The sequence below is a fragment of the Chelonoidis abingdonii genome, chromosome 1, assembly GCF_003597395.2.
Source record: "Chelonoidis abingdonii isolate Lonesome George chromosome 1, CheloAbing_2.0, whole genome shotgun sequence".
NCBI lineage: Eukaryota > Metazoa > Chordata > Testudines > Testudinidae > Chelonoidis > Chelonoidis abingdonii.
Window position 1 is genome coordinate 324621275 of NC_133769.1, and position 19151 is coordinate 324640425.

At 42.3% G+C, this 19151-nt stretch overlaps 1 protein-coding gene across 3 annotated transcripts in view; it reads left to right on the forward strand.

The window, feature by feature from the left end:
• Positions 1-19151, forward strand: part of LOC116825756 (uncharacterized) — a 115539-nt gene that overhangs the window by 23254 nt on the left and 73134 nt on the right. For all 3 annotated transcript variants that reach the window (XM_032782004.2, XM_032782005.2, XM_075061646.1), the window contains 2 exons: positions 1497-1621; positions 18783-18871. In XM_032782004.2, coding sequence (XP_032637895.1) covers positions 1497-1621; positions 18783-18871 — 214 coding nt within the window. The remainder of the gene's footprint in view (positions 1-1496; positions 1622-18782; positions 18872-19151) is intronic.

Below are 19151 nucleotides of genomic sequence, written 5' to 3' on the forward strand. Positions count from 1 at the left end.
CCCCCCCCCCCCCGGTTGAGCTAAGAGTGCATGCAATCACACTAAAACAGGGTTTTCCACTGAAAATTTAGGAAAGATGGAGGGTAGAAGGAATCATTAAATGATTTCTCTGTGTGACCAAAAGTGGGAGAAGTTAAATTTGAGGGGAGGGGGAATCAAATTGCTTGTGTTATTTTAAATTAAGTTAAAAGTGAGGGCTGCTTTTAGGAAAAGGCATATGCTCTGTTGCAGTTGTGACTTTCCTCAATAGAACTGCCCTGCAGGATTATTACATTGGTGCTGCTGCCACTGCCTGTTTTTCTTGCGTGTGTAGCAGCAATAGAGTAATTGATGTGTAAGTCTTGTTAGTTTTACTGTGCTGCTCCAGCTAGGCATGTACAGTGCTATATGGTAGAGCAATGGTTCTCAGGACAGATTTTTTAGTGGCCTCAGAGTATGGCTACCAACTTTTTCCTACTTTAGAAAAAAAACAAATAAATATGCACATAGACAGGTCCCAAACGTTGTTTGTTTATTGCTAGCCAGAAAGTCTGTTGTGAAAAGTGATATTAACAAACATTCCAGTATCACTTTTCACAGCAGATTTACTCAGCCCTGCCCTGCCAAGCCCTGGATGAGGGGCTGGAACAGGCAATGTGGGGCTGGAGCCTGAAGCCTTGATGCCTGGGTTCTACTGCTTCATAGCCAGAGTCCAGGGCTGGAGTCCAAAGTCCCTCAGCCAGAACCTGCCACCCCAGGCTGAAGGCCAAAGCCTGAGCCCCACTGCCCTGGGAAGGTGGGGAATTCACTGGCTGCCTGATCCTCCAGTGTTGTGCCTCAGGTGTCTCCAGAGGGGGACAGAGCCCAACTGCTGCTGGCAGACCCAGCAATCAACACTGTCTTGGTGCATCCAGGAGCAACAGGAATGGGGAGAGGCTGCTATTTTGCCGCTCACCGCCACCCCATCACAGCGCGGGAGAGTGTGGCCACTAGAAAAGCCCATGGCAACTGCATGCGTCCAAGGTGGCTGCATTTGAGAAACGCTGTGCTAGAGTTGAACAGGTTCAAATGAGAGAAAGGATGGTCTAGTGGTTAGGGCACTGTTCTCTGACTCAGGAGACCCAATTCAGTTCTGAACCCTGCCACAAACACCCTGTGTGATTGTATCCCATACTACCCACCTGCAAGATGGGAGTAATACTTCCCAGGAGTGTTGTGAAAATCTATACATTAAAAGATTTGGAATGTGCTAAGTTGCTACAGTCATGGAAAGTAGGCACAAATGTGCCTTGTGTGAGGAAGGGAATAAAAACAGCAAATAAGGAAACAGCGGAGAGAGAAGAAAATGCTTAATTTTGGGTTGGAAATAGTTGGGTTTCTTTTAGCGACAAAACTGAAGGTATCGAAGATCAAAAATAGTACAACATTAAACTTCCCTATGTCACTTTATTGTTTACCCTCTAAAGAATAAGATTTGGCTAATTTGTAATGGTTTTGCTTTTTCCTTTGTTTGACAGTATTCTACTTGGTCAAAATCGTGATGGCGTGGTGTTCAGCACCGATGATTATTTTCGTCAGCAAGATGGATATACATATAACGTTGCTCAGCTTGGTGATGCTCATGACTGGAACCAGAAGAGAGGTGTGAACACAGTAGAAGAATTCTTTTAGATTTCGAATGGTTAGAATATGCATGTATAGCATAAGCATTTATATACAAGTGTCAGTGGCCAGTTTACATGGAATTCACAAATGCATAACTTCTGTACCCTTCTTTAAAACTAAAGATTCAGATGTGAGAAGATCACAGACAAAAATCCTTTTTCTTTTTTTGTGCAAAATTGACAGATCTATTAGAGTGGGTACTTCAGCCTGCTTGCAGATTCAGGGCAGAACCAGATCTATTAGTCACTGGTAGCAGGGGAACACGTTGTGTCCTGAAGTTCCCTCTAGTGACCAGCATCTCTGCCACCCCTCCCTGCCGCAGAACTTTTCTGTGGGAAATTCCTGACTTCTATTTCAAAATTTTAGACTAACACCAGGCTTCACTAATGTTTCTCTCTAGTTCCCAGTCATGTCCCATGGCTGCACTTGATTTTGGGGGCAATTGTCCCCTCAGCTCTCATTCCCTTTCTGAGGTGTTCGCAGTGGATGGTCCCTCTGCAGGCTTCAGGGTCCAAGCTAGGTCAAGAAAAGCTAGAGGCAAAAGGAAGGCCTTTTTGTCTTCTGCTCCCCCACTTACTTAGTGTCTCACTGGGTATCTCAGCTGGCTCTGCAGGCAGGACACAGTTTTCCTCTCAGCCCACGCATGGCAGGGTTGGCTTGTTCCCTCATCTGTTTCTGGGAAGAACAGGAACCAGACAGTATTGGGGAAGTCAGCTTTGCTGGGCAAGATGCAGCTCAGGCTTGATGGCGTTGCTTCAGACCCTCTTTGTCCAGTAGGAAAGGAGTCAGGTAGGATTGGAATGAAACTGGTTCCAGGGCAGGCAGCTGCTTCCTTTTCCCTTCCCATGAGGGGAGTGAAGCCAGAAGGGCAGCACACTAGATGGAAGATTACAGCTGAGTTCCTATAGCCTGCGCCAGCAGCTGTGCTTCTGACTGAGGAGCTCAACTGCCTCTTCCCTGTCCCCTTCCACTTTTCTGTAGGTCACAACGGGAGGGAATTGGACACAGCATGGATGCTGCCAATACCACGGATACAGTATTGGACCCAGCTCCCTCCCCATCCTCTCATCTCTAGAATTGCCTCCTCTAGGAGTCCCTACTCCTATTCCAGGCTGAGTCCTTCAGAGAAACACTGATCTATCTGGACCATGTGGATCCCAGGCAGTAGAGAGGGGTGGAGCTTGTGGGGAAGCCCATCTTTGAGCATCAGGACAGGGCCTTCCTGAAAGACGCAAAAGGAAAACAAATACGTCCAGCCTCATTGATGACAGAGGTATCGGTAGTCACTTGGAATATTTCTGGAGCAATTTGGGATCAGTTTCACTCCCCCTTCTGAAGCAAGATTATGAGGACAAACTCCCAGAGAGGGAATAAATGAATATTAAAATTGGCGCTGTTTCCCCTGCTGACCTTGACAAAGTGCAGCCGGGCAGATAATCCTCAGTGAGAGTTTCTCTGCTCATCTTCAAAGTGCAGCAGGGCAGATCAGTGCAGAAAAAACTAGGCCATAGATATGTGTGGATTCCTCTAGGCGTGCACCTCCTCCCGCTTAACACATATGCAAAGGGAGTTCTTCCTGCTTGCAGGAGGAAGGCCAGCAGATGAAATCAGAGTTAGAAAATCAAATATAAAATACATTTAAACAAATAACACAGCAGAGGATAGACACTGTTAGACAATAGAGTACTGAGTATTGTGAAACAACATATAGGAGTCTGAAGCTTCTTACCCAAGAAAGGTTGTAGCCATATACTTTTCCTTATGCACTCTGGGAAGATGTACTAAAGCAGGGGTAGGCAACCTATGGCACGTGTGCCAAAGGTGGCACGTGAGCTGATTTTCAGTGGCACTCACACTGCCCAGGTCCTGGCCACTGGTCCAGAGGGTTCTGCATTTTAATTTAATTTGAAATTAAGCTTCTTAAACATTTTAAAAACTGTATTTACTTTACATACAGCAATAGTTTAGTTATATATTATAGACATAGAAAGAGACCTTCTAGAAATGTTAAAATGTATTACTGGCACGCAAAACCTTAAATTAGAGTGAATAAATGAAGACTCGGCACACCACTTCTAAAAGGTTGCCGACCCCTGTACTAAAGGGATAGGGATTTCTGGCCACACCAAAAAGCCTGGGAGAGTATCATGCTGTCATTCCCAGTTGCCATTGTGCATCACCATGCCCTAATATCCAGGTTAGATATCTAGGTTATTGTTTCCAACTTCTGTTGCAGGTTGCCATGTCTCTCATCATCACTTCTATCCCTTCCCATCAGAAAAATGGTTATGGGGTAATGAAAGAGACAGTGGCAGTGTGGGGCCTCTTGATTCACCATTTATTTGTTTCTGCCCTGGCCTCCATTTTATAAGGGCAAAAGATTCCTCCGTGTTCACTAGTCAATATTTAACATGGGATTGGTGTCATAGATAAATGTGGCTGTTTTCCCTTGTGGTCAGTGATTCAGTGTTTTGAACTCAGGGAGATTTTTACTTGAAAGAATGACCTCTTCACTGTACAGACCCTTTACAGCCAGCCAAGTTCAGTCATGCATCATCTCACTGCAGCCTTCGCCTTTGGGCATGGAAACTTTTAGGTGGCATCAGACGAACCAAAATAAACAAATATGAACTTTCATCTGACACTGAGAGTCTCCCCATGCTTTCACAAGCAGCACTAACATAAGTGGAGATTATTGCAACCCAAAGATTGCATGACGCAAGGACTTCTCCCTGAAAAGAAGAAAAAGGGAGAGAAAAAGGGATTCATATTTGTTTCATGCATGTATATTGGGCTTTGGACCTTGGGATTAAATGCTCAGACAAATCAGTTCCCAGCTATTTTATATCAGAGGGGTAGCCATGTTAGTCTGGATTTGTAAAAGCAGCAAAGAATCCTGTGGCACCTTATAGACTAACAGACGTTTTGGAGCATGAGCTTTCGTGGGTGAATATCCACTTCGTCAGATGCATGTAGTGGAAATCGGACATATATATATCAGCAAGATAGAGATAATGAGTGTTAGTCGTCAGGGGATAGAGGCTCTGTTCTGCAGTTGAGCTGTGAAACAAGGGAGGAGAACTGGTTTTGCTAGTTTGGTAAGCATTCACAGTCTTGTTTAATCTGAGCTGATTGGTGTACAAATTTGCTGAACTGAGTCAGCTCAGTTTCTCTTTACTCGAGTTGGTCCTAAGTTTTTTGCTGCAGGCATGGTCACCTTAGGTCTGCATATAGTGTGGCCAGGGAGTTTGAGTGTTCTTCTAAGTTTTTGTTATATTTGCCTTCCTAATATCTGATTTGTGTCCATTTATCTTTTCCGAGAGACTGTCCGTTTGGCAGTACACAGCAAAAACAGAGGGGCATTGCTGGATTATAGATGGCGTATTTACATTGACGTGGCGTGCAGGTGACTGAAACCGGTTGTGGTCGTGGCTGATGTGGTAGTAGGTCGATGTGATGGTCGGTAGAGTCGCGGTTGTAGATATGTGGCAGGTGGTAGAGGTTTTGTTGCATGGAATTGGTTCCTGAGCTAGAGTTACTATTGGTGCAGTGTGCGTTACGGTAGCATTATGTTTAGGTTGGCAGGTTGTCTGTGGGCGAGGACTGGCTGCACCAAGGCTGTGAACGTTGTGGGATCATTGTCCAGGATGGGTTGTAGATCCTGATGCTATGCATTGGAGGTTAGTTTGGGATGTATGTGACGGCATTGAGTATTGTTGGTTTCTGTCTAATGGGGTTTGTCTTTGCAGTAGGGGGCTTTTGGGTGCATGTTGGCATCTTGTTTGATCTGTTTCCTTATTTCCTCTGCGGTATTGTGTTTCTTGGAGTGTTGGTGGGAATTCTGTAGGTGTTCAGTTCTTGTCTGGGGTTTAGAGCAGATGCGGTTTGTACCTCAGTGCCTTGGCTGTAGACAATGGATCGTGTTGATGTGCCGGGTGGAAGTGGGAGGCATGAAGGTAGGCATTAAGCTGTCGGTAGTTTTCTGGTTATAGGGTGGTGTTAAATGTGACATCACTTTATTTGCACCGTGGTGTTAGGAGTGGACCTCCATTGTAGTTGGTCGGCTGCGGGCTAGATGGTGTGGTGGAAGACTGTTTGAATCGTAGGTGGAATTTTTCCAGGTCTCCTTCCAGCGGTCCGATGATGAAGATGTCATCATGTAGTGTAGACGAGAGGGCGTGGAGTGGCGAGAGCTGAGGAAGCGTTGTTCAGGCTCGGCCACAAAATATTTGGCATTATTTGGGGCCGTGGTGCCCTGCGGATTTCTTGTCACTGATCTGGAGATATGAATATTGTCAATTAATTTTGATTAGTTGTGTGTTGAGTTAAGGCAAGAGTCAGCAGCCGAGTTGTGGCTGTGGATCATCAGAGGTACTGTTTTCTGACAGCTTTGTATTCCTCTGTGTGGGGGTGTGTAGAGAGCCTTATCATGATGGCAGGATTGGTGTTTTTGGAAGGTCACAATGCATTGTAGTTTCCTCAGGAATCAGTTTGGTGTCACGGAGTAGCTGGGAAGTGCTGGTGGAATAGGGTATGAGCAGAGAGCTTCCAATATCCGCGGTCCTCAGTGAGAGTGGAGATGATGGGGCATCCAGGATTTCCGGGTTTGTGGATCTTGGGTAGTAGATAGAATAACCCTGGTCGGGGCTCTAAGGGTATGTTGATTTGTTCCTGTGTTAGTGTAGGGAATGTCCTGAGTAGAAAGCGAAGTTTCTTAGTGTATTCCTCAGTGGGATCTGTGGGAAGTGGTCTGTAGAATTTGGTATTGGAGAATTGTCTGGCGGCCTCCTTTTGGTAGTCAGACCTGTTCATGATGACAACAGCACCTCTTTTATTAGCCTCTTTGATGATAATGTCAGGGTGGTTTCTGAGGCTGTGGATGGCATTGTGTTCTGCATGACTTAGGTTATGAGGCAGGCGATGTTGTTTTTCCACAATTTCTGCCTGTACACGTCGGCAGAAGCATTCAATGTATAGGTCCAGCGACACACCTCAACTGCTAGAACAGGGCCTCATCCTCCCTGATTATTTGCTGCCTTTACAGCTATTTTAGTGATACAATGGGAAACTTTATAGAAAGCTGAGGCTGCTCATGATCAACAGAAGAGTCTTTACAGTCCTGACTCCTGCCAGACATTATCAAAAGGAATACAGGTCATATAGCAAATTGAAGCAGTTTGTGAAGTGTAGCCGACAAAAATACATCTTTACAAGTGGTAACTAGAACAAGTGCCAAGTCAGTAACTGTCCTCTGTTTCCTCAGATGTATCTGCAGGTCTCACAACCAGCCCTAACTGGAGGTAGACACCTGATTGGTGACAGGCTGTCTTATTTTGGGGGCAAAAGGTTTACATGTAACTTTGGTCAAATGGAGTCACTGGACATTGTCCAGAGTGGATTACCTATGGAGTTTTGGAAGAATTTCAGGAATATCTTTGTCCCATTCCCTGTCCCAGCTATTTACAATCATAGCATTGTACTGCTCCTATTTCTAGACACACAAAATTGGGGTCAGGCAGAGCAATGTCCTGTCTGAAACATCTAAAGAAGTTTCTAATGCAGGCTTGTCATCAAAGCCTTCCCATTTTACCATCATCAGGCAGTTCTTATGTTTTTCTAATTTCTCGCTTAACTGTATGATCTTACGTGTGCTCCAAGGGTCTCTCACCAGGATCGGGGTAGCAATAATATTCGCTTTAGGGAAGAAGGAAATTCACTCATCTCTTGTCCAACTATTTGTCTTATCGGGTTTCTGTACAGATAAAAAGCTGAAGACGCAACCACATCCAGACAGCTGCAGCGGCACAGGAGCCAGCAAACAGAGCTGCTAACAGGGGAGTTTCAGTGGGAGTTCTGTTGGAGGAGCAGGTTTTTGTAGTTTGTGGATTGTATTGTGGAGTTTGTGTGTGTGTGAAGGGGCTGCTAGGGGTCGTGTTGCTGGGAGAAGAGGCTGAGCCCTTGGTTGGGGGCGGATGTGCTTACCTGATTAGGGGTCCTATATAGTAAGCCAGGCACTTCAGCAGCGCACAGGACAGCTGCAGCGGCACAGGGCAGCAAACAGAGCTGCTAACAGGGGAGTTTCAGTTGGGAGTTCATCGGGGAGGTTTGCAGGGGAGACCAAGGCGGGAGAAAACCAACAAGCCAGAAAAGGAAGGGGCAGGGTATCGCCAGCAGCCCGTGTTGTGGGGCCTGTGGTTGCAGTGTGTGGTGTTGGACTGCAGGCCAGAGTTTGGAAGGCCCATGACCTGAGACAGAGGCAGCAGTGGAGACACACTGAGGCATGACGAATGTGGAAGCCTGTGGAATGTACATTGGTCCCTGGAGGTATGGAGGAGGGCGGCACCGAAAGGAGTTTTGTTCTAGCATGAAGTGTTGCTTGATAGAGCTTCTGGAATGAAAAGATAAGAGGATGAGAGATGAGGTGAAACTTGGCTGAGTTTAAGGGGGTTTGAGCAGATGATTGAAGCACAACATTATTGAAGGCACAGGGGATAAGCTCAGACGTTATGCAGATGAAGCAGGACCAATGAATTCTGAGGAGGGGCTGCTGGGTGAGGAAATGTGAGACGGCTGAGAAGCATGTTGACTAGGAGAAACCAGGCAGAGGAAAAAGACGGGCCAAGCGACGGGAGAAATAGAACTCAGGGAACAGGTTTGCGGGTTGGAAAAAATGAAGATGGAAGCACAAGCAGTGTGCTCGCTGAAGGAGAGAGGGCAAGGAAAAAGAGACGAGCAGCTGTCCTGGCAGAAAGGAGGGAGGTCAGTGGAAGATCACCAAGTATGAGCCCAGGAGGATTGTGCTAGGGCAAATATGAATACGAGGACTTGCGGCCAGCAGGTGGCAGGGGATAGACCGGAGAATCACACTGCACCAGGAAAAGGGCAAGTCTACGTGATTGGAGACTCCTTTACTGAGAAGAATAGACAAGCCTGTAACGAAGCTGATCGGGACACAAGAGGTCGATGTGCTTTCTGCCGGGTGCCAAGATAAATGTGGACCATAGGCTGAAAAGGCATTCCTTTTTGCGGGAGCGGAAGAATCCGTTGATTTGTCCTTCATGTGCTGGCGAACGAATGATACGGCTAGTTATTCGCTGGACTGTATCAAGTGAGGACTATGCCAGACTGGGGAAGACGCCAAGGAAATTGAGGCTCAAAGTGTTCTTCAGTGGTTCTGCCGGTTTCCATAGAGCAGGGCGACCGAAGGAGTGACAGATTATGACGGATAGATGCTCAGCAGTGGTGCTTAAGGGGGCTTTGGGATGACGGTCATTGGGAAGCATTTACGGATCCAGACGACCTGTTTCTTTCGGGTATGGACTTCACCTAAGTAAGGAGGGAAATAGACTTCTAGGAATGGAGGTTGCCTACTCATTAAGAGAGCTTTAAACGAGGAAGTGGGGAGATGGTGGGAGTGTCCAGAGATCTCACGCCATGAATTTAACCTGGAGAGGGAAGTATTAAACAGTGATGCAGGGGATATGCTTGTGGACCGCAAGAATTGACCCAAGGAGGAAAAAGCGGAGTAGAAACTGACTAACAGGTGATTGCTGGTGGTAGAGGTCTTGTCATCAACAGGTAAAGAATGTCACTGACGCCCAAAAAATTAAAATCTGTACACTAATGCGAGGAGCCTAGGTAACACAGATGGAGGAACTGGAGCTACTGGTTGCAGGAAAGTGGAAACTTGGATATTATAGGGATACAGAAACCCGGTGTGAAATAGTACTCATGACTGGAGTACAGGAATTGAAGGCTATGTGCTGTTTAGAAGACAGGAAGAAAGGCAAAGGTGGTGGAGTAGCATTGTACATCAATGATGAGCGTGAACTGTTAGAAATAGAAGGTGCATGGAATGGATAGACACAGTCTGTCTCGGCAAAAAATCACACTGACGGTAAAAAGCTACTAGAGCCTCCCCTTGTGAGATATGCTGGGTTGTGCTATAGACCGCCGGGATCTTGATTTGGATATGGATAGGACTCTTTAAATGTCTTACGAAGTTTAAACACTAAGGGAAATGTTTGATCATGGGAGACGTTTCAACTTCCCGATATAGACTGGAGGACAAGTGTTGCACAAGAATAATAGGGGTCAGATTTTTCTGGATGTGATAGCGGTATGGATTTTCTTCACCAGTAGTTGAATAGACGAGAGGGAGATGCCCTTTTAGATTGCGTTTTGGTGAGCAGTGAGGACCTCGTAGAAGAAATAGGTGGTAGACTGGGGACAACCTGGTTCGAGTGATCATGAGCTGATTCAGTTCAACTAGATGGAAGGATAAACAAAGGTAGATCTGGGATTAGGGTTTTTTGACTTCTCAAGGGCTAATCTTAAAGAATTAAGGAAATTAGGTTTAGGGAAGTGATTGGACGGAGAAACTTGTGGATTTAAATGCGGAGGAGGCCTGGAATTACTTTAAGTCGCAGGCTGCGGAAACTGTCGAAGCCTGCATTCCCAAGAAAGGGGAGAAAAACCATATGGGCAGGGGTTGTAGGCCAAGCTGGATGAGCAATGTATCTCAGGAGGGATTAAGAAAAAGCAGAAAAAGCTTACACGGAGTGAAGAAAGGCTGGATTAGCAAGGAAGGCTAACCTTTAGTGAGGTCAGAGACAGTGTAGGGATCATAAGTGAGGAAGGCTAAAAGCCCATGTAGATACTGGACCTTGCCAAAGAGGACAATTTAAAACCCATTAGTTAAAAGGGTTCTACAGCCACATAAATAAAGAGAAACAAGAAAAGAAGAAGTGGGGGCCTTATCACTGAGATGGAATGGAGGTTAAGGATAACCTAGAGCTGGCCAATATCTAAATAATAAGTACTTGCCCTCAGTCTTTAAAAGATAGATGAGGAGTTTAGGGATGAAAGGAGGGATGATAAACTGGGAATGAGGATTATGGAGGTAGAATTATCAGCATTCTGAGGTAGAGGTCAAACTGAAACAAGGCTTAATGGGACAAATCGAGGGCCCGGACATCTCATTCCAGAATATTAAGAAGAAACTGCGCATAGAAAATTGCGAGCCCGTTTAGCCAGACCGAATTTTTTAATCAATCGTAAACTCGGGGGTTGTACCGTACAACTGGAGAATTGCTACGTAGGTTCCTATCTTCAAGAAAGGGAAAAAAGGTGATCGGGTACTATAGGCCTGTTAGCTTGACGTCTGTAGTAAGTAAGGTCTTTGGGAAAAAATTTTAAGGGAGAAAGTAGTTAAGGACATTGAGGTCAATGGTAATTGGGACGAATTGCAACATGGATTTACTAAAGGTGGATCGTGCCAAACCAACCTGATCTCCTTCTTTGAGAAGGTGACAGATTACTTAGACAAAGGAAATGCGGTAGATCTAATTTACCTCGATTTCAGGTACATTCATCTCAGGAACATTCATCTCAGAAAAATGTTAACAGAAGATGAAGATGTCCATAAGGGAAAACAAGTCATGTCACAGAAATAAAAATCCAGTTCTTTTTTGGAGCCTTTTAGGAATTCTGATATCGTGCACAGGCATGTTTCAATGATCTAGAGTTAATACGATACTTATACAGTAGATTTGGGTATTCCCTCCATATCTTGCCCTGTCTTACCTGTTGACAGAGAACAAGCTCCATGTTCTGTGCTCCTATAACTGCTATATGTAGAAAATCAGATATTTTGAAGGGTTCCTCCAGATCACGGTACCAAAAAAGGGAGATCATGGCATTCACTAGCTGGAACACAATGAATTGAACTGAGATATCAGAGCATTGCTCCTTCTATGGATAACAGATCTGTTTGGGTCATGATAGTCAATGTGACTGACAAGTTTTCATAATATGTGGGAAGAAGACAATCTGCTCTATCCCAGAGAGAAATTCTGTCTTTGGTGGAGCAGAGTTTCCTCTCTCTGTGTGCACTGCCCATCAAGGAGGCGATGGACATCAGGATTTACACGTGGCGAAAATCAGATGAGCAGAGTGACTTCTACACCCAGAAATAACTTCTTAATTTTAATTCAATTTGGTGGGGTGATGATTGACCTCTTTGCAGCTGGAAACAGTAAATAAGTGCTCTGAGGCCTCTGTGTGTGTAAGGACCCAGGAAGTAAGGTGGTGAGTGACATCTTGCTAAGTTGTGCAGGGTCCCTCCTGTATGTCTTCCCACCTTTTCCATTGTTCCCCAGAACAATACAAAATATAGGAATGAGAAAACAGTAAAATATCATTTAAGCCTTTCTGGAAGAAGGTGCTGTGGTTTTCAGGTCTGGTTAACACAGCAATGGACCTTTAGATGTCCTTATCTCACAGAAAGAGATCTGCTGTTGCAAAACCAGTCTTTCCTCTGCTACCGGACAGGTTTAAAATGAATATTTGGATGAGATGACTTATTGCTGTCATGGACTCCAGAAGAGAAGGAAACGAATAGAACTTAAACTGTGGACTGTGCACCAGCCAGTAGAATAACTACCATGTTAAATCAGTGAAACATATCTTTGAGTGGCCATAGCCTGGAGCACATTATTGTGAGTGTCCCAGCAAAAAGGTCAAGGGTCTGTAGTATAATGTTCTCAGCATATTCAATAAAACACAGTTTTTTACACATCCCAACATTAAATATCTGTTTAGGGCATCAATCTTACCCTAACCTCACGTAGTCAGAGTACAACCTTGGCATGTTGTCTGTTCTGCTCCTTACAGCATTGCCTGGATTGAAACCTTGCAGGAAGGGTTGTTATACTTCCTATCCATTAGAGTAGACCTCTAGATAGCTACTATCTTCAATCAGATGAGTTTCTTGGGTTTTTTTTTTTTTTTTTTTTTTTTTTTTTTTAATATTTTTTTTTTTTTTTTTTTTTTTTTTTTTTTTTTTTAAATAGAGAGCTTTTTAACTGAGATTTAGTATTGTACTGTTAATTCAGACAGCTGTCATAGCATCCATTCTTTAAATAAATTCAAGAAATATTCCTCCTTCAGTTAAGCATCAAAGTCTAGTCCTGAGGGGCATTGACAATGTCAGGACAGAGTAGTCATGTCTCTGCTATTGAGATCTGCTAGACTTCACTATATTCTGGATATTTGCTCATCCAGTCTTAGACAATGCCATTTCCTTTCTTTGGGCAGAAATTTTATCCACATCTTAGCGCCCAAGGAAAGATGGAGGTAATATTTATATAATTTACCTGGTTTTGGATGTCCATTTTTAAAGCATTTTCCTGCTTCCCATTGTGGTAGGACACTGTTATGAAAATCCCGTTGTAATGGATCTTTGGATCTATGCATGAAAAATAAGAAAATTTATCTATGCTTACTTGAAAATTTTCTTTCTTTAAGTAATAAAGTCCACAGATGTGGCCCACCATGGGGACAAATGGATCATAAAGAATAGAGAGGGAAATTGACATCCAAGGATTTGGGTTTGTTGCTGTTAGTTAGAATTTACCTTGCTTTGCAGTAGAAGAAATAGTTGTGTTTTTCCTCAAAGCGTATTTAGCACAATCTGTACATTTAAGTAGATGTGAATTATCCTGGCTGTGGAAGTTATCTGAACTGGAGGGAACTTCAGGAAGTAGGGCATTCCCAGGCTGCTAATGACTGATAGGTCTGGTTGTACGCCCAAGCAGGCTTAAGTACCCATTGTAAAGGATCTGTGGATCTTATTTAAGAAAAGGAAATTTTCAAGTAAGCACAGATACATTTTTGTATTCCATCAAAATAGTGGAACAGCAACAGTGTAGGCTTCATCCATTGTTTCTCAATAGTGTTATAGAGGGACCAGCTTCAGGAGTAGAGAGTAGGTTAATTGATTCACTGGCCATTTGTTTAAAACTGCCAACTATGGTAATTGTGGTGGATTTTCTGATATAGACACTTGTTCGCTCGGAATGAGACTGTAACTCATTTGCTGGCTAATCTCTTCCTGGTAATGGACAATAGTTGTTTGATTATTCAGATCCTTTTAAATCTGTCAGCAGTCTTTGATAGTGAGGTTTTGTTAACATGCCTGTGGCCACTAGTTGAAAGTTTCCTCTCAAAGCTTTATATAGAGTAAGGGAAAAGGTGCTTATTTTCAATCAGATTAACTCAATTCAATTTAAAACCCAATTTAGCACCAGTGTAGACTTATTTTTATATCTTCTGCTCATTTTTAGTATGCCAAGGCTATAATTCACCTAGTAAAATTGAGTTCATGTTGTTAATTCCATTTAGCACCAATATACATAGTTAAACTCAATTTGAAAATAAGCACCTTTTTCCTTCTCTAGACAAGGCCCAAGAGGTATTGGAGAGTGGTTCTGAACAATTGCTTATCTGCTCTGAAGAACCTCTTATAAATGGCATTAAATTTTGGGTCATCATTATGCTCTATCAGGATGATGATGTGTCTGTGCTTTCTCAGCACCTGGCCAAGATTGAGACTTGGATGAGAATGATCTTTCTGTGTAAACCAGACAAAATAGAAATGACTGAGTTAAAGGAAAAATTATTTCTACTCCTTTTATTTGCTTGTCTTTTGTCCAAGGAAATTTAAACATGGGAATGCTCTCGGACCCCTGTAAACCTGGGTGGTGGTCATGGAGGTGGTGAAGAGAGGATTTTGTTTTGTTTGTTTGTGGTTTTTTTACATCTGTCTGGCAAGTTTAAAAAAGAACTGTATAAATTCATGGAGAATAGGTCAATCAATGACTATTAGCCAGGATGGGCAGGGATGGTGTCCCTAGCCTCTGTTTGCCAGAAGCTGGGAATGGGCGACAGGGGTGGATCACTTTATGATTACCTGCTCTGTTCATTCCCTCTGGGGCGCCAGCCATTGGCCACTGTTGGAAGACAGGATACTAGGCTAGCTGAACCTTTAGTCTGACCCAGTATGGCAGTTAGGATGTTCTTAAGTTGTTTACAACATTTTCTTACACATCCAGACCTCATCACAGTTATCCATGCCACTGTGTTTTCTGGACGTGATTACTGCAAAACGCTCTGATTTGGACCACACTGAAGAAGTCTTGGGTACTTCAACTATTGCAAAATATGGTTTCCTGCATGCAGGAAATGTATTACAGAAGTCTTCATAGTTTTCCAGTTAATTTCTCAATATAGAACAGAGCTTGCCTTTAATCTTGAAAAGCTTTACTTGTTCTAGATCTTAGCTATAGAAAAGACCACTTTTCTCCCAGTGAGCCAGCGTGGTGAATCAGGTCAGCTGAAGTGCTTGAGTGAATAGATTCTAGATTTAAACGTTCAGTGATAGAATAATCTCAGTTCAAAAAATTTTTTCTGTGTTGGTCAGCAATAATCTGATATGTTGACCTTATGACACAGTGTTCGATAAGAGATTGTTTTGGAAGGGAATTTTGTTTTGGAGAACTGTAATTTTTTTCTTCTTCTGGTAGAGGGCAAAAAATGTACGTTCTTAAGTGTTTTTTTGTCCCTGAGACATGTTAGAGGGCATTTTATAAATAAAGGCCACCAAATAGTCATTTCATAATGATTTGTAGTCATTTGATAATGATTTGTAGTCATTTCTGATCTGAGACTAGCTCAAACTAGTGACCTAGAGGTGAAAAGTTCTATATCTCCTTCTCCACTTATCTAAGTTATCCGGTATTTCAATATTTAACAGGAACGCTGTTCCTATATTTTGAAGCTGGGGTGTGTCTGTGCAGTACCAGAACAGCTGATTACCTTCAGTTTTAGCTTGCAATGAATGCCTTTGTACAGTTTTGGGTGCAAGCAGCTATTAATTACATCATTATGTATGTGGTGGGGAGGTGCATACATTTATTCATAGACTTACTAAAGTGCTTGAAGCCTTACATATGTATATAAGCCTTGAATACTACTTATACTAGGATCATGGTGAAGAAAGCAAAAATGCAAGTACACTTCCCAAATGAGGAAATTAGTCAGTCAATGATAATTTATGAATTTTTTGTAAAGCTGGAAAGGTAATGTAATGTTATCCATGTCAGAACACTTGAGAGTTACCTGATACCTATTTTACAAAACTACTGATTAGACTTTAGCTCAGAGTGAAATTTTAGACTCCAAAATATTAATTTGAAAATTAAATGTACAGATTGTAACTGATACTAAAGCAATTTGTATATAATTATATATTGCATTTAAAAAACTGTTAAAAAAAAAAAAAGTAAGGTTGCAAAGTCAAATAGTCAAACATTAGGAAATACCAGAATTATGGTTGCTTGTGCAACTTTAATTTGAACTCCTTGTGCATATGCATTGTGCTACTGTCTTTAATTACATGATCACTGTCACAGGTACAGGGTGACCTGTAACTGAGTCCTGCTAATTCACCCTTCCAGTGATAGACTTCACTACTACAACTTAAATAGTAAAATGCCCTCTTCTGTAATAAGGTACTGCTTACCCAAAATGCTTTTCATGGTGTTTTCAACCAGAATGATTGAGGCCTTCCTTTCATGAGACCAAAGGCCTGCTGTCACCTTGTCTCCAAGATGAAGGATGCCAGGTTATCTCTGATATATATTGATATCTTAGACCAGTCCTTTCTTCTTCACCTGTAAATAGGGTTTTCTTCTCCCCTCCCCCTGCCTCTATGCTGTTCACATCTTCCTCTTGATTTCTTCTCCTGAAGTCCCCACAATCTCTTCATTGGTATTTGACTCAGTATGCAAATAGATTTCCATTATAAGATATGCAATACACAATGGTCAGCCAAGGAGATAAATGTCTCCTACCTCATATCTGATGTAACCTTTCTTAAGGTATGTCACCTCTAGGTGATCTGTCTTAAACTTCAAGGCATAATTCACAGTTACTTATACAGTACACAGCTCCTTACATATTATTCACACATACATTTCACAAAGATTATGATGATCGGTGTGACACAGGCTTTCAGTAGAAACCTGGCATGACAGTCTTTGCTGAATGTAAATACCAGAACCAGGGGATCCCTGTAACGCTTATGCACCCCTGTGTTCTCTGCCAGTGGGCATCATGAGGTCCTTCGGTCACACACAGTAGTGGCAGCTTCTGAAAAGTTTCATTTAAAATCTTACATAGTATCACGTAGGAACTTTGTCGGAGAAGCAGTGATAGAATCCAGTTCTCCAAGATGACATTCAAGTGCTTTTAAGTATGAGACTATCCTCTTTCCCTGCAATCTCTTGCTTTAGTAACTATATACCTTCCAACTTCTGAATCAAGTTGGGGATGCATGGTTCTTATAGACAGTAGTCTCATTCATTACACAACTGTGATTCATCCCCAGAGCAGGCCTAACCTGCTCACTAAATGAGGTTTAGAAGTTTATATGGAAAAAAATAGTATGTGATCATATAATTAAAGACTGTATCTTAATGCATATGCACAAGGGGAATTGAATTAAGGTTGCACAGGCAACCTTAGTTCTGTCATTACGTAATTTTGTGCACTTGACTTTGCATGTTTGACACACTTTTAACATAGATTGTTTGGGCTTTTTGCTTTAACTTCTTCAGGTTTTAAAAAAATTAAACTGAAACCCACTCACATTCCATCATGTGGAATCCTGCTGACTCTTGCATGGATCATCAGCAGGATTTAGATCTTAAACCTATCAGAAATGCTTCTACCACTTGACCTAAACAGATAACTGGTATCTGTCTTGGGTACTTATATAGCCCTCCATTACTCTAATATATGATTGCCTTACAATCTTTTTATCTGGAAACCTGGACCCAATTCCAGCTTCTGAAGGGAAATGTGCTCTAGAGATTATAGGCCCTTTTGTCCCTGCCTCTCTCTGTTCCTACTCCTTTCCCCCAGCTACTTCTCTCATTTCTCTGTTTCTGTTCACCACCGCACCATATTCTGGGCCATTTACTCTTATCCCTGCTTCCACTAACTCGTTACCAGTCTAATCCTTCCAATTTCCTTCTTACCCCTTTTTTGCTTTTGAGTCAGTCTTGCCTCCTCCTTACCACCCCATGTTGCTAGTGTCTAGTCCTTCCTGGAATACTGCATTCCGCTCTGGTTTCCACATTTAAAAATGGATTTTGACAAATTGGAAAGGATTTAGAAAAGAGCTACCAAAATGATTTGAGGTCTTACAGTAGGACTAAAACTCCATTCAGCAAAGAAAGTTGACTGGTGATACTTGATCCGTCTATAAGTATCTATATGGAGAAAATATTTCTGGTAATAGAGCCCTTTTCAGTTTAATACACAAAGCCATAACAAGATGGAGTGAGTAGAACAATGGTTCTCAAACTTTTGTATTGGTGACCTCTTTCACACAGCCAGCCTCTGAGTGTGACCTGCCTTTATAAATTAGAAACTCTTTTTTACATTTAACACTATTATAAATGCTGGAAGTGAGTGGGGTTTGGGGGTGGAGGCTGACAGCTCATGACCTCACATGTAATAATCTTGTGACCCTCTGAGGGGTCATGATCCCCAGTTTGAGAACCCCTGAGCCAGAAGGTGAAGCTAGAATAAATTAAGATCGGAAACAGGGTGCAGATTTTTTTACAAAAAGGTTAATTAGCTATTGGAACAATTTACCTAGAAATGTGGTGGTTGAAGTCTTTAAATCAAGATTGAAGGTCTTTCTAAAAGATATGCTCTAGCTCTGCAAACTATCAAGCCCAGAACTTTTGACTGTTATTCATATGGGATTTTATGAATGGAAATATTAGTTTCTTAAAGCAATAAAGTATCTTAAGCATAAGTTTTTCTAGATGCATTTTCATGCAATTTCTGTCACAGTAAATGTGTATTCAATGTAATGTGGCCCTTGTAATTATTATTCTAGGAATTAACTGTAAAAGTAATTATAAAAGTTGTTTAGCCAACAACTCTTCTTGTCTTGTTCCCCACAACAAATGCCTCCATAGCTTCTTATTAGGAATCAGGAAGGCAATAGGCAGTTTTCTGTGTTAACTATATATCTCTGTTAGCACTTGTCTCTGTCAAGTAGATTACTGTTTGCTGGTTTACCCTGAAGCTGTGGCCTTCTTATTTAAGTGGAATCTAATTAAATAGAAATCCAGTTTAGATTGCTTAATTAATCACATGACATACTAATGCAAACCACTTATAGAACAAAAATGCTTGTCATCATTTTACTTGAAATAGAATTTCATTCCAATTTTTCACTCATATATCGAGGGTTGTATTGTAATCTTTATTTACTGCAGCAAAGCAAGCAATGGACCAGGGAAGATCTCCAGTTATAATAGACAACACTAATACTCAAGCCTGGGAAATGAAGCCGTATGTGGAAATGGTAAATATAACTACTCTGTAATTAAATCCATTGTTGTTATACTGTGGTGTGGGTTTTTTTGTTTTGGTTTTGTTTTGTTTTGTTTTTGCAGACCTACCTTCTCAAAGCACGAATGCAACTACTTTGTCTAGTAATGGGTCTTCCTTGTTGACATTCCTTTCTCTCCTCGAACAGACTATTTCTTTGACATAGCCACTAACAGGTAGTCTAGTTTGGATTGACTTGACCTAATGTTTTTAGCCTAAGATGAAACCTAGAGGTTGTGGGGTAAGTGATCTAA